The following is a 17,214-nucleotide window of genomic DNA, read 5'->3' on the forward strand; positions in this document are numbered from 1 at the left end:
TTAGTCCATTTTAGGAAGAGTCCGAGCCCAATTACATAGTAGCCCAGCCCAATATATAAAAGGCTTCAATTAGGCAAGTACCCATATCTCTATAAAGTTATATTAAAAAAATAATTATAAAAAATTATAATTTAAAAAAAAAAAAAAGGGGCTTCATAATTGAATTTGAAAATGGCATATTTATTAATTCAAAGAATAAAAAACATTTTGTGGGATTTCTGACTCTAGTAGTAGAGCACTTTACCCCTACACCCACAAGAAGATTTGAGTCTTTCTCCCCTCCACCTCTAAAAAAAAAGAATGAAAAACATTTACACCCATCAAAATGTCTTGAAGACTGAAAATTCAGAGTGTAATGAACACATGAAAGATAAAACCATGATCAAAAGTTCCCTATCAATCAAACAAGAGAGTTCTTGGTTGATTTCTTAACCTCATGACCATCTTTATCTATACTCAAAAGTGGAATGCCATCCTTATCTTTAATCTGGGAGCCCAGAGAGAGGTCACCGGCTTGCTTCTTTTTGTTCTCCTGTAAGCAGAAATATGAATACAATCCCATCCCAAAAATGGCAACCAGAATTCCAATTATGTTCCTGTAAGTGAAAGGGTCATGAAGTAATGTGTAGCCAAAGCCCAGAACAAGGCATGTCTTGAGGTGGCCTAGAACTTGATATGTGACAGGGGATGTCTTGCCAATTACTAGAAAGGTGCTGAAGTTCACAGACACAGCTATGAGGCATGAAAGTATGATGAATACCTGCACATGTACAATTGCTTGAAAGATTGAATCACATTCATATATGTACCATATGACAATAGCATGTAATATACGCAGCTATGAGGCATATAATAATATGTCAACTTTTAAGGTATTTAACATGTTATGTTGTTAGATTGCCAACTTTTCTGTTTTTGTGAAAATTGCGGATTGTTAATCTTAAGTGACACATGCATTGAACAAGAAGTCACGTAATTAATGATACAGATTCACGGTTTGACAACATAACATGTCAGACTGTCTGATAAGAGAACATTATGTGGATGTGAAATTTTTTCTTGTTGATCAATCAATACCATTAATTATGTAGATGTTTGATCAAATGTAGGGTCAAAATGGTGATAATTTGAGAGCATAATATGCCATGTACTACAATAGCGTCTAACTAGAGAACATTACCCATATGTATGATATATTAATGAATTGATAGATGAAGAAAGGGAGATTATACCAAGACTATGGAAGAGTATTTGTGGGCAAAGACATTTTGCTTGGTGAGGAACTGGTCCACCAAAGGGCCTGACACAAAAAGAATAGCTGCTTGAAAAGGGGCGGACTGGTAGAGTAGCTGCGTAGAAGATACATTGAGCCTTTTCTGAATTGTGTTTGTTAGCTGAATTGGAAGCTTAGTTAGGGATCAACCTGTTGTACAACCAACTAAGCCAAAGTACCTACCCAAAAGAGACTTGAAAACAGAAGGTAGTTGGAAAATAAATTAAGTGTAAGATTAATAAAATAAAATAAGGAAGGATACAATTTGGCCAACACAGGTTGTTATGATGGCTAGAAGAGAGAGAATGGTCCCAACAAAATTGAGCTGGAGGTCTGTCACAGAAGCAATCCCAACTCCAACAAGTAATAGGAAGAGAGAAAACTTTATCTTCTGGCTGCAAGAAGTAGAGGACCAAAAAAAGAAAAAAAAAGAAAAGGATCACTGAATTTATTGACCAATATTAATTTTTAAAATATTGTGCAATTTACAGTTGAAGAAGCATTACCTAAATTGCTTTTTAAGGAAAAGAGTTTCCAATAACACAGTGAATGGTATAATTGCAAGCTTGGTCATCTGCCAAAAAAAGAAAGAATCCAAAATGTTATACAATTGCGTAGAACATATGACACGATGTGAGACGTTACATGTACTATATTTACTGGCCCAGTATTAGAAAAGTGGAAAGAGTTTTTACGTGAAAGTTGTCTCATTTTCCAAATGAACAAATAATAAATTGAGACAAATAATTACCTGGTAGAACCCAATGGAATTGAATCCCAGGCTCAAGTTGAGTAAACCAATTGAAATACCATTTAGAATGCCAAAGAGCATGACAGTCTTCATGTCAATCGACTTACTCTCGAAAAAATTGAGACGTTGTGCCGCATGAAGAGTGCAAAAAGTTACCATCAGATGCCAACTGGTAAGTGTTGTTGCTACCAAAAAAGAAAAAAAAATGATATAGACTTGTGTATAAATATTCCAGTAAAAGTTATAGAAATTAATCTTAGGAATTTTCCAAATTAATTTCTTACCAAATGGGAAGCCAAGATTGCTCATCAAAGCTTTGTTGCATATAACAATGGAGACAGATGATGCAACTGAAAGAAACAGTGCACCAATAACTCCCAATTGGAAGCCAGTCATTTCTCCCATGATGATCTTCAGTGATATATTTTCTATCATAAAGAAAAAAAAGAAGATTAATAGAATATATTTTGTCCAAGCCATGCCAAATGCTACTTCCAAATAAAATTTAGATAACTAGTGATAAAAAAATTTAAAAGTAATAATAAGACTTGTCATATATGATATATAACATAACGTTGCCAGCTTACATGTTGTAAGTTTTTGTCCTACTAATAACCCTTGAATCTCCATTCTGAATGGCTTAGAAGTGTCTGAGCTCTAGGCATTTGATCAAGGTTTCAATGTGCGGCGTTTCTTAATTTTTGCTTATGACTCATATCATTTTTTTGTACATACAAAATACAAAATTGTTTTTTTTTTTCTATCATTCCTAACCCTCCACCCTCTCCACCCCATGCAAGTCATGAAGCAACATGTAGAACTAATGTTATCATACGAAAAATATACGATCGTATGCATGTACGAGTTTCTCCATTTGACTGTTATATATACATACTCTACGATTAAAATCGATAAAAATATTAAAATTAAAGAAAAAAGAGATATATGGGAAGCGTACCTTTTCAATGAAATGGAAAAACCCAGTTGGGAGTTTAGCAGCCCTGAAACCTCACCAAGAAATGATCAACTTCTTGATGATCAAAATGTGCTACAACTCCATGCAATCGCCACCAGCTCCAACCGGCAAGTTTGAAGCAAATTGTGGCTTCAAAACTGATCGGAGTTGGAAATATATGAGAGAACAAAAGATGGACCAAGTTTTGAGTTCTGAAAACTCAGGGAGGAAGAGAGCTAAGATAAAGAGAATAGTGTGGTGGTTATGATTGGCTTGGCTTGTATGAGAATGTAAGGCTTTTGCGCCCCTTTTATTTTAGGTTGTTTTTGTGGTTGGTGCCAAACGGCGTTAATTTTTAGAGATTGTTTCGTTTGGATCTTTTTTTATTTGTCACGACGTGGCTCCCTTCCTGATTTTCCAGAAGCAAGTTAACGGCAACTACAAGCAAACTTGGCAACAAGACAGTTAAATTCAAGTGACCATTAAGATGGTACGCTACAACCTCATATCAATTTAAATTACCAAAAACACCCCTTCCCACTTCTTCTTTTTTCCCTAAATTTTGTTCACCATTTGTTTAATTTATTTATTATTTATATACTTTTTACATATACCATGATGATGAGTTTTAGCTCAAGTCACATGAATTGGAGCCACTGCATTCTTGGTTAGTTATAAGTGATTTTGTACAATTATAATATCTTTTCATTAACGCGATGGTAAAATTTGAACTCGGAACTTCTTTCAATATTGGTTTACGAAATATCACTAAATTAAATAGTAAGTTGGTGGGCAAAATATAGTTAGAATAAAAATCCACCTTTGCTCTTTAATTGAGTTGTGAAGTGTTGGCATGATGTAAATTCACAATCTACCATGGTCTATTCTTCTTTGACATTTTTGGGTCAACAATTGATGCTGCACCACCTTAGTCAGTCAGTGATCCTTATATTTGGTGTGAGGAAAGGGTATTTTAGTCCAATTTGATATTCTTGCATAAACTTGTTTGCACACCGTAACTATCATTTTAATATGAAATAAGTCTTGGTACACAAGCCAGGAAGGTGAGGTGAAACGTTTCTTTTATGAGGGTGGGGTTTCTGCAAATGCAAGCAAATGGTTTGGCGCCCTCAACCTCAATTAGTGTTTGGTGAAAGAAGAAAACTTTAGTCTCACTCCAAATTTTAAAAATAAAAAATAAAAAAATTGGCCCATTGTTTTGTCGCCTTTTTATAGCACCCACCAGGCATAATGGAACAAACCCTCACCCCACCCTTGTAATCTTAAACTTCATCCATTTTTGGAAACGTGAAAGCCATAACATTTTATATGTGTTTATGCATAGAACAAACGTCGATCTTTTGAATTCTAAGCCAGTCTTGTAGGATCAGATATGCTTGCTAGATTACTTATGCTATTCGGGTAAAGATGATCGAGATAAGGTACGAATTAAAACGGCAATCATTCATTTGATTGAGTAGCAACTTCGTTGGAGGTCCTAAATTTAAATATCATGACCGATAATTGTTAATTATTAAAATAAAGTGTAGGATTAGAACTTTCTACAAACTTTTATTTAACAGTACCTTTGAAAATGTTGTATTGGGGTTCTTTTCTCATTCATTATGCTCTAAAATCGAACAAAAGTAAGATATGAATGAAAAGAACCTCGAATCTATCTTAGAACAGACTGGCCAAAAAAAAAAGTTGGTGGATACTACTAAATTAATCAAATGATGTGGTACGGTTTTCATTATTCAAATTTAGGGTTCTAAGATCATCAATATATGGAAGCTAATAACACAAGTACTCCTAGTTCATCTACATGATAATAATGATGAAAAGGCCTTCAAGAATCATCACATCAGTACTCCTAATTTTATATGTTTGGATTTTGTTTTAACTTGCACCATAAAAAGTTCTTGGTAGCTAGTTATAATCAATTTTGGTTAATGGTGTTCCAAACACAGAGCTTAAACATTCTGATCTCCATACTAGCTAGTGCCAAATATCTACAGTATTACTATTATGAAAACCCAAGACAAAGTATTATTATTCTTTTTCCCATGAGCATCTCCAGCAGACTCTCTATCCTCTCATTCCTAGCTACTTTAGCTAAAAAGAAGGAAAATCATCCTTCTAGCAGACTGGTTGGGTTTCTACTTTTCTTTTTAATATATTAGATTTGCAAGAGAAAGAGGGAGAAAGAGAAAGAAAAAATAATAATAAAATATTTCAAATTAGCCAAAATAGAGAACATTGTTGGAGGAAACATTTTTTAAGTGGTTTGCTATAGTAGTTTTCTAACTATTTTTGTTTGGGCTAAAATCTTGCGCACCCAGCCCAACACCGATGAGCCCAGAATGATAAAACAAGCCACAGGACTCGAGCAGTATGACCTTTGCGATTAAACAAAAATCAAGGGCCTAAAATCCAAGAAAGCCCAGCCCAGGATCTATCAAAACACGACAAAATGTGGGCTTCAAAAAAAGAAGAAAAAGAAGGAAATTGGCCCATAAACTCCAAAAAACTCGAACAGGGCGTGGCATGATTTACAGAAATGAAAAAGCCCAAAATTAGAAGCAAACCCACGTGGCCACCTGAAACTTTGAAAAGTCAGCAATCTCAACTGAGTCGATGGGAGTTAATGGAAACAGGACTTGAAACAGGCAAATCTCCAACCTTTTTTTCAAAAGAATATCAAAATCCCTTTCTATATTTAGAAATTTTTTGCTCCAGAGCATGTACCATTTCCAATGAATAACCAGGCTATGTTTTCTAAAAAGATAAGTGGGAAGCAGAGAGTTGTTATCTGGAAGATCAAAACTAACCATCACGGCAGTTTTTGAACTCTTACAAGAGCAGTTGGAATTAAATAAGGGTTAGGTTTTCTTTGAAGAAAAACAGGGAAGTGATTACCTTAGGAACTGACTATTGAGAGCTTATCTACCAGAATTGATAAAACCTCATTTTTCTTTGCATATAAAAAGAAAGATATTTTGAGAATTTTTGCCGCCCATTATTAAAGAATTAGAAACCCCACTCCAAAAAAATTTCTTATAAATATAAGAGAGTGTGAGAAGAGCAGAGGACAATAAAAAAAACCAAAAAACCAATCAAAGACAAAAACTCAAAATGATCACTTGATCTCAAAAACCTTCAAACAAACTGAAGCAACCTAAAGTTTATTGAGCCACAAGAAAGAAGCCAGCTACGAATCATAAACTTCCAGTTTCAAGACTTAGAGAAAAGTCATTCAAAACGAGATTTCTCTTGTTACAAATTTGGTTCAGCAAAAGCCAAAACAAGCAGATTCTGGGTTTTTACAAATATGAAAACTGATGAACAGCTATCAAAGGCCTAGGAATGATGCATATGCCAATCATTACAATCCAGGATGGAAGGATCATCCTAATTTCAAATGGGGTGACAATCAGAATAATGCAAAACCATTCCAGCATGCCGAAAAACCTTAGTATATTTTGGTTAATATTTTGGAAGAATTTTGATACTTTGAATTATATTTCCAATATAGGGTTTTCGATTTCCTCCGGAGCAAAACATAATCAAATGGACGAATTTTGGAGTAATTCCAGTTGGAGGACGTTCGTGAGTCACTTAGCTTGATCATGTCAGAATTTCAGACTTTTCCACCAAGCGATGATTTCCTGGCGAATAAATAAAGGAGCAGTGCGCCGTGCTGGAATAGTGACGTTTTGGGCTTTTATTGCGATTTTAGAGCCCAAGATGACCTCGGATGGGTTCATGGCCTTCTGGAGAAGTGTTCGGAATATTTTTATCTTTAAAACGAGCTATCTTGGGCCAGATTTGGAGGAGATTTGAGACCAAAACGTGGCTGGGCAGATTTGGGCAGATTCTCCTAATCCAATTTGGACTTTATTTCCTAGTCTTATTTTATTTTAACTTAGTTTCCTTGTGGGGATTGGGTAGCTAGGTTTTAGGAGGTATTTAAGCTTCTTTTCACAGCAATTTAGGGACTCCTTCTAGAACTTCTTTTCGGCTTTGGGAGCAATTGCTAGGGTTTTGGATTTTCGCTACTTTCAGGTGTTTTCATTCTTACTCATTCGAATGATATTTTCTTGGATTTCAATTATGATTATGTGTAACTAATTCCTTTTGCTAGGGCGAGGCCGTAAGCCTAGCATGAATATGTAGTTTTATTAATTTGCTTATGAATGAATGCATGTTTGCTTTGAATTATTAATCACTGTGTTTAAAACTATCTATCTATTTTAATGACTGATCACCATTAGGATATGTATTTTAGTTATTAATTAAGAGTTAGTTTAATTACAGATTAGTCAAACAATCTTTGGGGACAACGACCTTGCATGAGCATTTATACTACAATTACCTTGTATTCTTGCAAGTATTTTCAGTGATTTTAACCCTGTTTACGCAGGTACTAAAAATCATATCAAAAACCTCAACAAATTTATGGAGAGCCCTAACCAAGCAGAACATGTACCATAGTGCAATTCCAGCTTAGTAATCCTCAAGTCCAGCCACTTCTGCCCTTTCAGATCAAGAGGCCGCAATTCTGCCCGTTCAAAAAGCCTTCCAGAGCTTGAAATAAATTAAAGCTCTGCCAAACTTGAATGTTGATATCGATTTACAACTGAAGCTTAGCAGTTGAAGTTGTTGACAGTCTATTCTAGCACAAGCATACCCAGTCCAGCCAAGATCAGAAGCATTTATCCATGCATAAATGGAAGTTCAACCTTCTTTTTGTCTTTCTAGAGTTGGTTTTTCCCTCTTGAGTTTTGTAAAAGGCAGTTCCGCATGAAAACAATTCATTTTCTTACTATTTATTCTAGTTAGAACTACCAACCTCATATTGTGAAAAATTATGAAGTCCTCACCAGTCTGAGGCAAGAAAAGAACTTACTTGGGGAGATATTTCTCACCCAAATTCACATTCGCTTGTTTAGAAATCAATAACTTGGGGAGCAAGTTATCTATTCCAGAGTCTGCTAGGATTTCTCATTGCTAGCAGTGACACGCTCGCATACTAAAGAAAGTTGACTTGTTGACCAGTCAATGGTTTTCAAGGCAATGAGGAACTTTACCCTACCATCACAGGAACAAACATCAAATAGGTGAACAATTTTAGCTAGAATTTAGCTAAATTTTAGAGACTCTGGAGATGCTCTATCTAACACTAGTACTCATAGTTATTGTTTTGATTTTGTGATTTTGGCGGCTGAGAAGGAATGAGAGGCCATCTTCATGGAACAAGAGAAAGAGTTGAGGCTTGTGTTGATGGAGCACTAGAAGCAGCAGCTAACAATAATCAAAGAGTTTAACAACACATGTATCTATTCAATTCTAAGAGAACATTCTTTTTGCATTTTTCTGTGGTTAACAAATATTCTTTTTGCTTTCTCTACTCACACACGATTCAAAGATATTCAAGAGAAAATGGGCATTGTATAAAAATAAAATAAAAACAAGGGCATGGTTATCTGATCATATCTAGGGGCGGGCATCGGGACTAGAACACCGGAAAACTAAACCGAATCGATTGAAAAAAATCAGAAGAAAAAAAAATTGATTGACCAAAAAAGTCAACAAATTGGACCTGAACTAGATCGAACCGGTTCCAACCAATTTTGGTTTCAGTTTCACACCGCACCAATTTGGACCAGACCAGATCAGACAGGTTGTATTTTTATTTTTACAAATTTTTTTAAATTTAATGCTATATTTTTAATTTTATAATTAATATTTTTCCAAGTTCAACTTCAAAAAATTTCTCATTGTATGAATTGGATCATTTGTTAATTTTCAACCCAAAAATAACTTATTTATTATAATTTTTATTTTCTAAAAATAATAAATTAACAATTCGGTTCAAAATCGAAACTGGTCAGAATGGACCAATTCAGGCAAAACCAAACCGGTCGATTTTTAAATTTTTTTTGCCTGAACTAGACCGGTTACATAGTATTAGTTTTTAGTTCCAATTTGAGGTGAAAATCGAACCAAATCGTACCCACCCCCTAATCATATCTTCAATCCACAATAACAAATGCAGTGCAAAGTCTTAACCCATAAAAAAAAAAAAAAAAGTAATGCACTGCAAAGTCATTCCTAACTTATGTTCTCAAAGAGGGGACTAGCCTAGAGAAGATCATATATCAGTGGCTTTTTGAAAATTGATATTGTTTTATATGTTTTTTTAATATTTTATAATTTGCTAAAAATTGTCCACTATAACAACTTATTTGTTGTGTTAATGGACTCTAGCCTAGTAGAAATGACCTTGAATTAGAAACTAGATCTCAAGATCGAACCCATCCTTTAAGACACTTTGAGAATACGGGTGAGAAAACCCCCTTCCCCAATATCATGTATATCAAATTAAAAAATTACTGTTCTTTGTGACTATAATGATATGCAATTACAAGACTAATCTATTACCACGGATTATTTATCATTCAGTAGTAATTCCCATAGTAGAATGTTTCTATACACATAATAAACGACACAAATTTATACACATAATAAATAAACTCAACCCATTTATTCTCCTAAAAAAGAAAAAAAAAACTCAACTTATTTATTAATTAGCAACTCACACTCGCTCCTAATTAATAATAAACTACACAAAAACAAACCACGAACCTTTTTTTGTCTTTTTCCAAATCCAGTTTTCGTTTTAGTTATTAAATTCTGACACATCCAAACTATTTACAGAGCAAAGCAAAAAACCGAACACGGCATCGTTCGTTCGACTACCTATTAGGCTCCAAATCCCGACCCGACCCGAACCGATATGCGAATTTGAAGAGTCAAGAGCCACCACTGGAACAGAGGGTGTGGTGCGGACAAACATTGATACTCCCAACGGCTAATTTTACTTTTCCTTCATTTGTGGCAAAGTAGTTTCGAAATCCTCCAATCCGAGAATTGTAATTAATGCATTTGGGATCTAATTCAACAATCAGTTGACTCACTCTGACTATAAATATAAGGTCTCTCTCTTCTAAGTTTCTCCACATCTGATAAGGAAACAACTCGACATCTCAAATTGAAACCCTAGTTCAGCTTAGCTTTCCTAATCTCTATATTCTCATCCATCTCGTAGAACCTAGGGTTCTATATTGTTGTTGATAATAAGGATATGGCCGACTCCAATGATCGTGTCGGCTTCCGCTTCCGCCCCACAGACCTAGAACTCATCAACTCTCTTTCTCTACAAGATGGTTGTAGAGAAAAAGGCTCTAATGGCAACGTATGACACCATTATCCGGAAGTTCAACATTTTTGGCACCGAGTTCGAACCCTCCGAAGATTTGGAACGGCTTTGGAGGAGAGCAACTCCATCCCCATGATCAAGAATTGTATTTCTTCTCCGAACTCAACACGTTATCCTCCAAAGCGGGTTCCCGAAAAATCAATCGCAAGGTTGGGCTCGGAGGAGGGACTTGGAGTGGCGAACGTTGTGATGCTGTTTATGATGAAGAGGGGAATGAAATCGGACATAAACGAAAATTCCGCTACGAGAATGAAGGGTCCGAGGAACACAGTGGGTGGTTTTTAGAGGAATATAGTCTTTCTGGTGAGGGTTGCGCTTTCGATTATGTGATTTGTCGGCTGAGAAAGAATGAGAGGTTGTTCGGAAACAAGAGGAAGTGTTCCTCATCATTATCAGAACATCAATATCCAAAGAAGAAGATGCTCACCAAGCCCAAGCCCAGTCTTACAACAAAAGGCAAAAAAGTGAAAAAAATGAGCAAGAAATGGGATCACAAGAAAATATGAATCTGGAACCACAAAACTACCACTCTCCTACTACTCTTGTGGTCTCTGATGATGAGAAAGGTAATAACCAGTTGACTTATAATAATCATGATGATCAGTTCATAAACAGTAATTACTTCCCTGATGATAATACCATGATGATCAATGATATTATTACTCTTGATGATATTAACACTCTTGATGACTTATCCAACCGGTTTTGGTTTCAATTTCACACCGCGCCAAATCAGACCAGACCAGTTGCTTTTTTATTTTATTATTTATTTTACAAAATTTCTAAATCTAATACTATATTTTTAATTTTATAATTAATATTTTTCCAAGTTCAACTTCAAAAAATTTCTCATTGTATGAATTGGATTATTTATCAATTTTCAAACTCACAAAATAACTTATTTATTATCATTTTTATTTACAGACTAGATCTCAAGATTGAACCCAACCTTTAAGACACTATGAGAGTACGGGTGAGAAAACCCCCTTCTCTAATATCATGTATATAAAATAAAAAAATTATTGTTCTTTGTGCCTATAATGATATGCAATTACAAGACTAATCTATTACCACTGATTATTTATCATTCAGCAGTAATTCCCATAGTAGAATGTTTCTATACACATAATAAACGACACAAATTTATACACATAAATAAACTCAACCCATTTATTCACCTAAAAAAGAAAAAAAAAACTCAACGTATTTATTAATTAGCAACTCACACTCACTCCTAATTAATATTAAACTACACGAAAACAAACCACGAACCTTTTTTTGTCTTTTTCCAAATCCAGTTTTCGTTTTAGTTATTAAATTCTGACACATCCAAACTATTTACATAGCAAAACAAAAAGGGAGCTTTAGTAATATACCCAAAATAGGAGCTGAAATTATAAAAAAACCCTACATGAAATTCAATTTAGAATCATACCCAAAAATCATTTATTACATATGAAATAAGTGTTGAAGTTACTATAAATTACATCTCTGCCATTGATTAACTTAAAACAAGCCAAATACAAAAAAACTCAAAAAAACCCAAAACAAGCCTAGCAAGCCCAAAGTACATTGTTAATACCATGTTATAAAAGTACAGTGTTAATATCATGTCATAGAAGTACATTGTTAATACCATTCCATAGAAATACATTGTTAATACCATTTCATAGAAGTACATTGTTATAGAAGTACACTGTTAATACCATTCCATAGAAAAACATTGTTAATACCATTTCATAGAAGTACATTGTTTATACTATGTCATAGAACTATCTTGTTATTACTATGTCATAGAACCATCTTGAGTCCTTTCCAAAGGCATAAACTTTCCCAGCATCACTGATCAGCATTGTCCTGCCAACCCCAGCAGCGAAGAATACTAGTAATAACAAGATACCTCTACAAAAAAATATATATATACTGTTAATACTACGTCATAAAGTACAATGTTAATGCTATGTCATAGAACTATCTTTCTAGTAAAAATCACATTTTGCATATCATAAACTTCAAGTGAATGGTATGGAGTTGTACACTTTTATCTTACCTATTATACAAATGAAATGATGTAGTTGTTAACTTCCAAATAATCCTCATGATACTGATGACTTTCCAAATTCTAGCATAGGGTGCCAACATGCCAACCAAAGCAATGTCAACAGCTATTCCAACCAAAAGTTCAGCAGCGTACAACTCAAACTCAGCCTAGAAATCCTTTCCCTTTTTCTGAACTTCTGCAAATGTTGCACAACAAGAATTTATGACTATTTGCATTACAAAAGAGTTGAGGAAGATAAATTTATTCAATATTCAACAAGATCAACAACTATCAAATGTAATGGTCTAATTTGAATGCAAGGTATATTTAATGGAATTCATAGGACTATCACCAATGCAAACAATGACCCACAAACTCAATTACTGATATTTACAATGAAAAATGCAGAGCTACAATTCTTTCACGAGCACTAATGATTTACAGTCCCTTGACTTGAAACACAAATTACTCAAAAACATTATTTACCAAAAAGAAAGATCACGAAAACAAACCTCTGTCCCAACTTTAAAAAGAAAGGAAGGATCAGCCAGTGGCCAAATTGACCCCTGAAATTCAAACAGCCCAGTGGCCAAATTGACCCCTGAAATTCAAATATATATGTATATATATAAATTAGAAACTCAATAAGCAACATAGCAAAAACCATATATCTGAACCATAATAGGAAACCCAAAGTCATATCACTACCTGATATGTCTTTCAGGAACTTTACTCAATAAAGCATTAGTAACTAGAGAGTTATCATTTTGCATTCAAAACAAGACAGCAAAACTTGCAGGATGCAAGGAACAAGAAATAGACTCATTTTAGTTCAGTGTGTTTAATGAAACACCAACTTTGAAATTCTTGATAAACATGTTATCTTTCTAACATCTCCTTGAATAGCACCGAAATTAGGACAAAATGCATTTGCACGCAAGCAAGCAAGGCCATCACACATATTGGGTAAAGCATCATAGCCAAGGAACCACAAAATATCTCATGCTAATTGGGAAACGAAGTGTATGCAAAGGGAGAAAATAGAGAATTAGAAAATGCAATTTCTGATTATGGCAAAGAAGGACAGTAGATACAAAGGGGCCCTGAGAATCATCAGCTTGGGAAAGCAAACATTGTCTCTGCAAAAGTTCCAAGGGCGGCCGCGTAAAAATTTAAAAAAAGAAAAACCAACAGCAACTAACAAAGAGACTCACAGATTGCCAGATGATTGTGTATAAGTTCAATATATTTTCACATTAAAAAATATATATATACAGCAGCAAAACCAGGCTAGATAAATTATAGGTCTCAACTCGCTGAAAGATCAATTTTAACAAGTAAATAACATTATTATCCTTTGGTAATAACAAAAGCAGTGGTAAGACTGAAACAAAAATTGCAAACGAACAGTAGCTTAGCATTACATCATACAAACAGTAAATGTTTATGTAGAAGCTCAACCATTCTGCTAAAAACTAGAAAACAGTGTAGAACTAACACAAATAAGCAAGCAGAATTTTCAGATTTTTTATAATCAATTTATTTATCGCAATTTGTAAACGAAATGCAAAACGGGAAAGAACCGTAGACATGAATCACAAAATCGTATAATGTGGATGAAAAATGGTCTCTTCGTTCTTCTTAAGCTCATCCTTGCAGAAAGTCGAGAAGGCTTCTTGAAGAAGAACCGATAAGAGCGGAGAGCATCGAAAGGATGGTGGAAGCTATGCTCCACGAGTCATGAGCGCATGCATCGTTCAATGCCCTTCTTCTTCTTATTCCTCTTCAGTTATTAAATAAAAGATTTAAATATAAAAAAATTTAAGTCGGCTGTTTCTCAAAATTGCAAAAGGGCAAAACCGTAATCCAAGATAACTGTTGAATTGATCGATGGGTGTGTTTATATACATTAAATAGATAGGGTTTATTTATAGTTTTATATCTAGGAATGGGTATTTAACGTATATTACCCATAACTCTTGACCTGCCGGGCCAAAATCACAAAATCAAAACCATAACTAATGAATATTTGAAAACCTCCCTTCCAAAATTTCTTATACTAAAATAAAAATAAAATCTAACCGGGCAGCCAATAGGTCGTGTACCCGCCAAAACGACATTGAATGAATTCCATGCTGTCATGCCCTCCCTTCCTTGTCCAAAAATGAAAAACTGCAAAGAGACGCAAATGCTGAACGAGATGTGACTCTCTCTCTCTCTCTCTCTCTCTCTCACGAGGATCTTCTTTTCTCATTCTGAGAGGAACCAAAAATGGCGCGATCGATCTCAACCCCTACGGCGACGATGCATTGTGCTCGTCTTTACGCTCGCGGTGTCGACGACCAAATCGAAGCGGCCCTTCAGGTTCCTAGGTTCCCTTTCCTCAGTCGTTTCGTTTGTTAATTGTGTTTGGTTGCTGAGAAAATGTTACAAAGAAAGACCGGGAAAACGAAGGTTGAGTATAATGTGATGAAATATGCAGAAAGTCGAGAAGGCTTTGACGGAGAGTAGTTGGGCTATGGAGTTGCAACGAATTGGAGATTAAGGCTCGATTTGTGGAGGAAGCTCCTAAGCTGCCCAAATTGGCTCAGAAAAAAGGTGAACTCAAATCTGTGTTTTTAAATTTTAAATTTCATTTTTGTTTTTTCAATTGTTGTGTTTAAATTGAAATTTTATGAAAGATGCTTGATTAGATATGATTTGGTGAGTCCCATTCAATTCTGCCAGTGATGAGAATTTGTGTAGAGATTAAGTGTGATAATATCTCCAAATTGATGCCATATTCTTATAACAATGATTCTGAAACAAGAGTGCTTCTTGTAATGGAACAAAACAATCTTCATCAATGAAATAGGCTTACTGTAGCAAAATCTGGCAGGAACAAGACTAGGAAGTTGAGGTTGGGGATTTTATTTTATTTTTTCCAAGATAGGATACAGAGGAAGCTAATTGGAGACAATTTGATTCTAAAACGATTGGCATAAGAATTGGGACTCTGAAAATCCTTGCAGATAAAAGAACCCAAATTTGGTGATTTCTTAGTTGGTGGAATAGCATCAGTTTCTCTAACCCTAATGACCTAGCCTGTGTTGATTCTCCGGCTTGATATTGGAGGTCATTTACTTTTCTCAAAATTTACAATCTCTGCATTCTGAGAAAAAATACAAATTTCTGAGAAGGGCTTCATGTCATCTGCTTTTAGTTAATTCCTTCCACTATATACCATTTCATTTTTAATGCTCATATTTGACCCTCAAACAACCTTTTAACATGTTACCCTGCTTCAAAACTTTACTTGCCACCTTATGATGTTTCCACTGCGCTGTTGGTAGCTGATGTGAATTTTGCTCCGATAACAGAAATTGAGTCATACTTGGGTCAATTGTTGATCCCTAATTTATGGATATTTAAGTCATACTTTCCGATCACTAATTTATATCAAGAGCTGAAATGACTGTCAGGGGCAAGATACTAAATGTACATACCTAGACTTATATCTTCAAACCTAGATTTGTTGATTTCTATCAACTCTATTATGTCTTAAGACATTGTGTAGAATCAATTTGTTTTGCATGCTGTCCAAAGTTGACAAACTCCACACTTATAACACTAAGCCGTTTGCTTATAGTTTCAATGCCGCACAATAGCAGGTTACAGGGCTGTCAAAAGAAAAACTAGAAACTTGTAATGACGTCGTTCTTTTCCTGCCTGAGAGGATTCAAGAAATACCATATGGAACAAAAAGTGCAGCCAGAAAAGCTGGGGGATGGAGAACTTCAGCTTCTTATAAGATAAATGTGTCATATGTTGGAAATTAATTTCAGCATTTCCTTATGTGACTGTAATGATAAACAAGGATACAGAACAAATACCAGGCTGGTGTAATGACCCACATCTGACTTCTCGTGCCGCGTATGCTCTCTCTCTCTCTCTCTCTCTCTCTCTCTCTCATGTACCTTTCTAAGCATGCACTTGTGTTCACATCCATGCTGGGTGTGTGCATGCATATAGTAAGTGTGAATTCGCCTGCTCTAAAACAATGTGTGTATATCTTGTCTGGTGCGCTCTGGACAATGTGCCCATTTATGCGCAATGCTATTTTTTGTTTGTTTCTTTACTTTAATTGTTCTATTCTTTGGGTGCTTCCTGCTAAAATTTTATGAAAATGGTCAATTTTGTAAATATGGGGTTTATTCTGTTGAAAAGTTTGAAAAGTTTACTAAGTTTGGACGGTAAACGTACTTGAAAGTTTTGCAAGATTAGAAAGCAACTTTAGCTTGAAGGAAGATTCAATAGCTGGAAGGAGATGATATTTGTTCTTTCTCTTAGTTTTTGGTCTCAAATTGTAGTCATAATGATTCTAACAGTTAAAACTTCCATCTGAGTATTGTTCAGGTTTATGGAAATGATGACCCTTGTCCTTTCTCGGGAAACTTGGTGTTGCAGGGCATATGATTCAGGTATGGTCTATCGTTAGAATTCATACATAATCACTTGCAAACAAGATCTTTCTGAATCTCACAATCTTCTCCTCTAAAGGATTTTTATTTATTTTTTCTTCTTTAACTTCCTTGCAATTGATAATGAAATGCTTTGTTGTATGCTTGTAGAATGATTTAGTGCATGGATGAGGATTGGATTTTTCTCTCAGAAGGTCTATGGTTAGCTGTTTTTTCATTTTGTTGTTTGTTCCTCTTCTTCGTATTTTCTTTTCTAGGATTTTTGCTGCTATGATATTTGCCTTGAATAGTTGTTTATGTTTCAATTGCTCACTTTCAGACCTGCACTAGAAGATGCTTGCTAGGACAATCGTAAAGACGTTGTTTAGTGATACTCTTGTTACTTATGAATAAAAGTTAAAAGCTTAAGTTTCATTTAATGTCTGCAGAGGATTTCCTTGAATTGAAAGAAA

At 34.9% G+C, this 17,214-nt stretch overlaps 1 protein-coding gene and 1 pseudogene across 1 annotated transcript; one reads left to right on the top strand and one right to left on the bottom strand.

Moving 5' to 3' along the window:
• Window positions 1–159: 159 nt before the first annotated feature.
• On the bottom strand, window positions 160–3,263 carry LOC103325480 (Nucleotide/sugar transporter family protein). Its single transcript, XM_008227650.2, has 7 exons — window positions 2,983–3,263; window positions 2,309–2,452; window positions 2,025–2,209; window positions 1,780–1,847; window positions 1,536–1,668; window positions 1,233–1,394; window positions 160–760 (listed from the first exon to the last, which is right to left on the bottom strand). The coding sequence occupies exons 2-7, from the start codon at window positions 2,427–2,429 to the stop codon at window positions 401–403; spliced, it is 1,029 nt and encodes a 342-aa protein (XP_008225872.1). The 5' UTR covers window positions 2,430–2,452; window positions 2,983–3,263; the 3' UTR covers window positions 160–400.
• A 6,495-nt stretch (window positions 3,264–9,758) lies between these two features.
• Window positions 9,759–10,891, top strand: LOC148921489 (uncharacterized; annotated as a pseudogene).
• Window positions 10,892–17,214: the final 6,323 nt, after the last annotated feature.

The sequence above is a fragment of the Prunus mume genome, linkage group LG1 (genome assembly GCF_029339155.1).
Source record: "Prunus mume cultivar Tortuosa linkage group LG1, ASM2933915v1, whole genome shotgun sequence".
NCBI lineage: Eukaryota > Viridiplantae > Streptophyta > Magnoliopsida > Rosales > Rosaceae > Prunus > Prunus mume.

Bases quoted from the DNA above. Each gene is read 5' to 3' on its own strand.
- LOC103325480 (XM_008227650.2), bottom strand. From the start codon at position 2,429: ATGGGAGAAATGACTGGCTTCCAATTGGGAGTTATTGGTGCACTGTTT. The intron at 1,395-1,535 runs GTATCCTTCCTT...CTTCCAATTCAG, and splicing joins CAACCTGTGTTGGCCAAATT to CTAACAAACACAATTCAGAA. The intron at 761-1,232 runs GTATAATCTCCC...GTACATGTGCAG, and splicing joins AATACTCTTCCATAGTCTTG to GTATTCATCATACTTTCATG.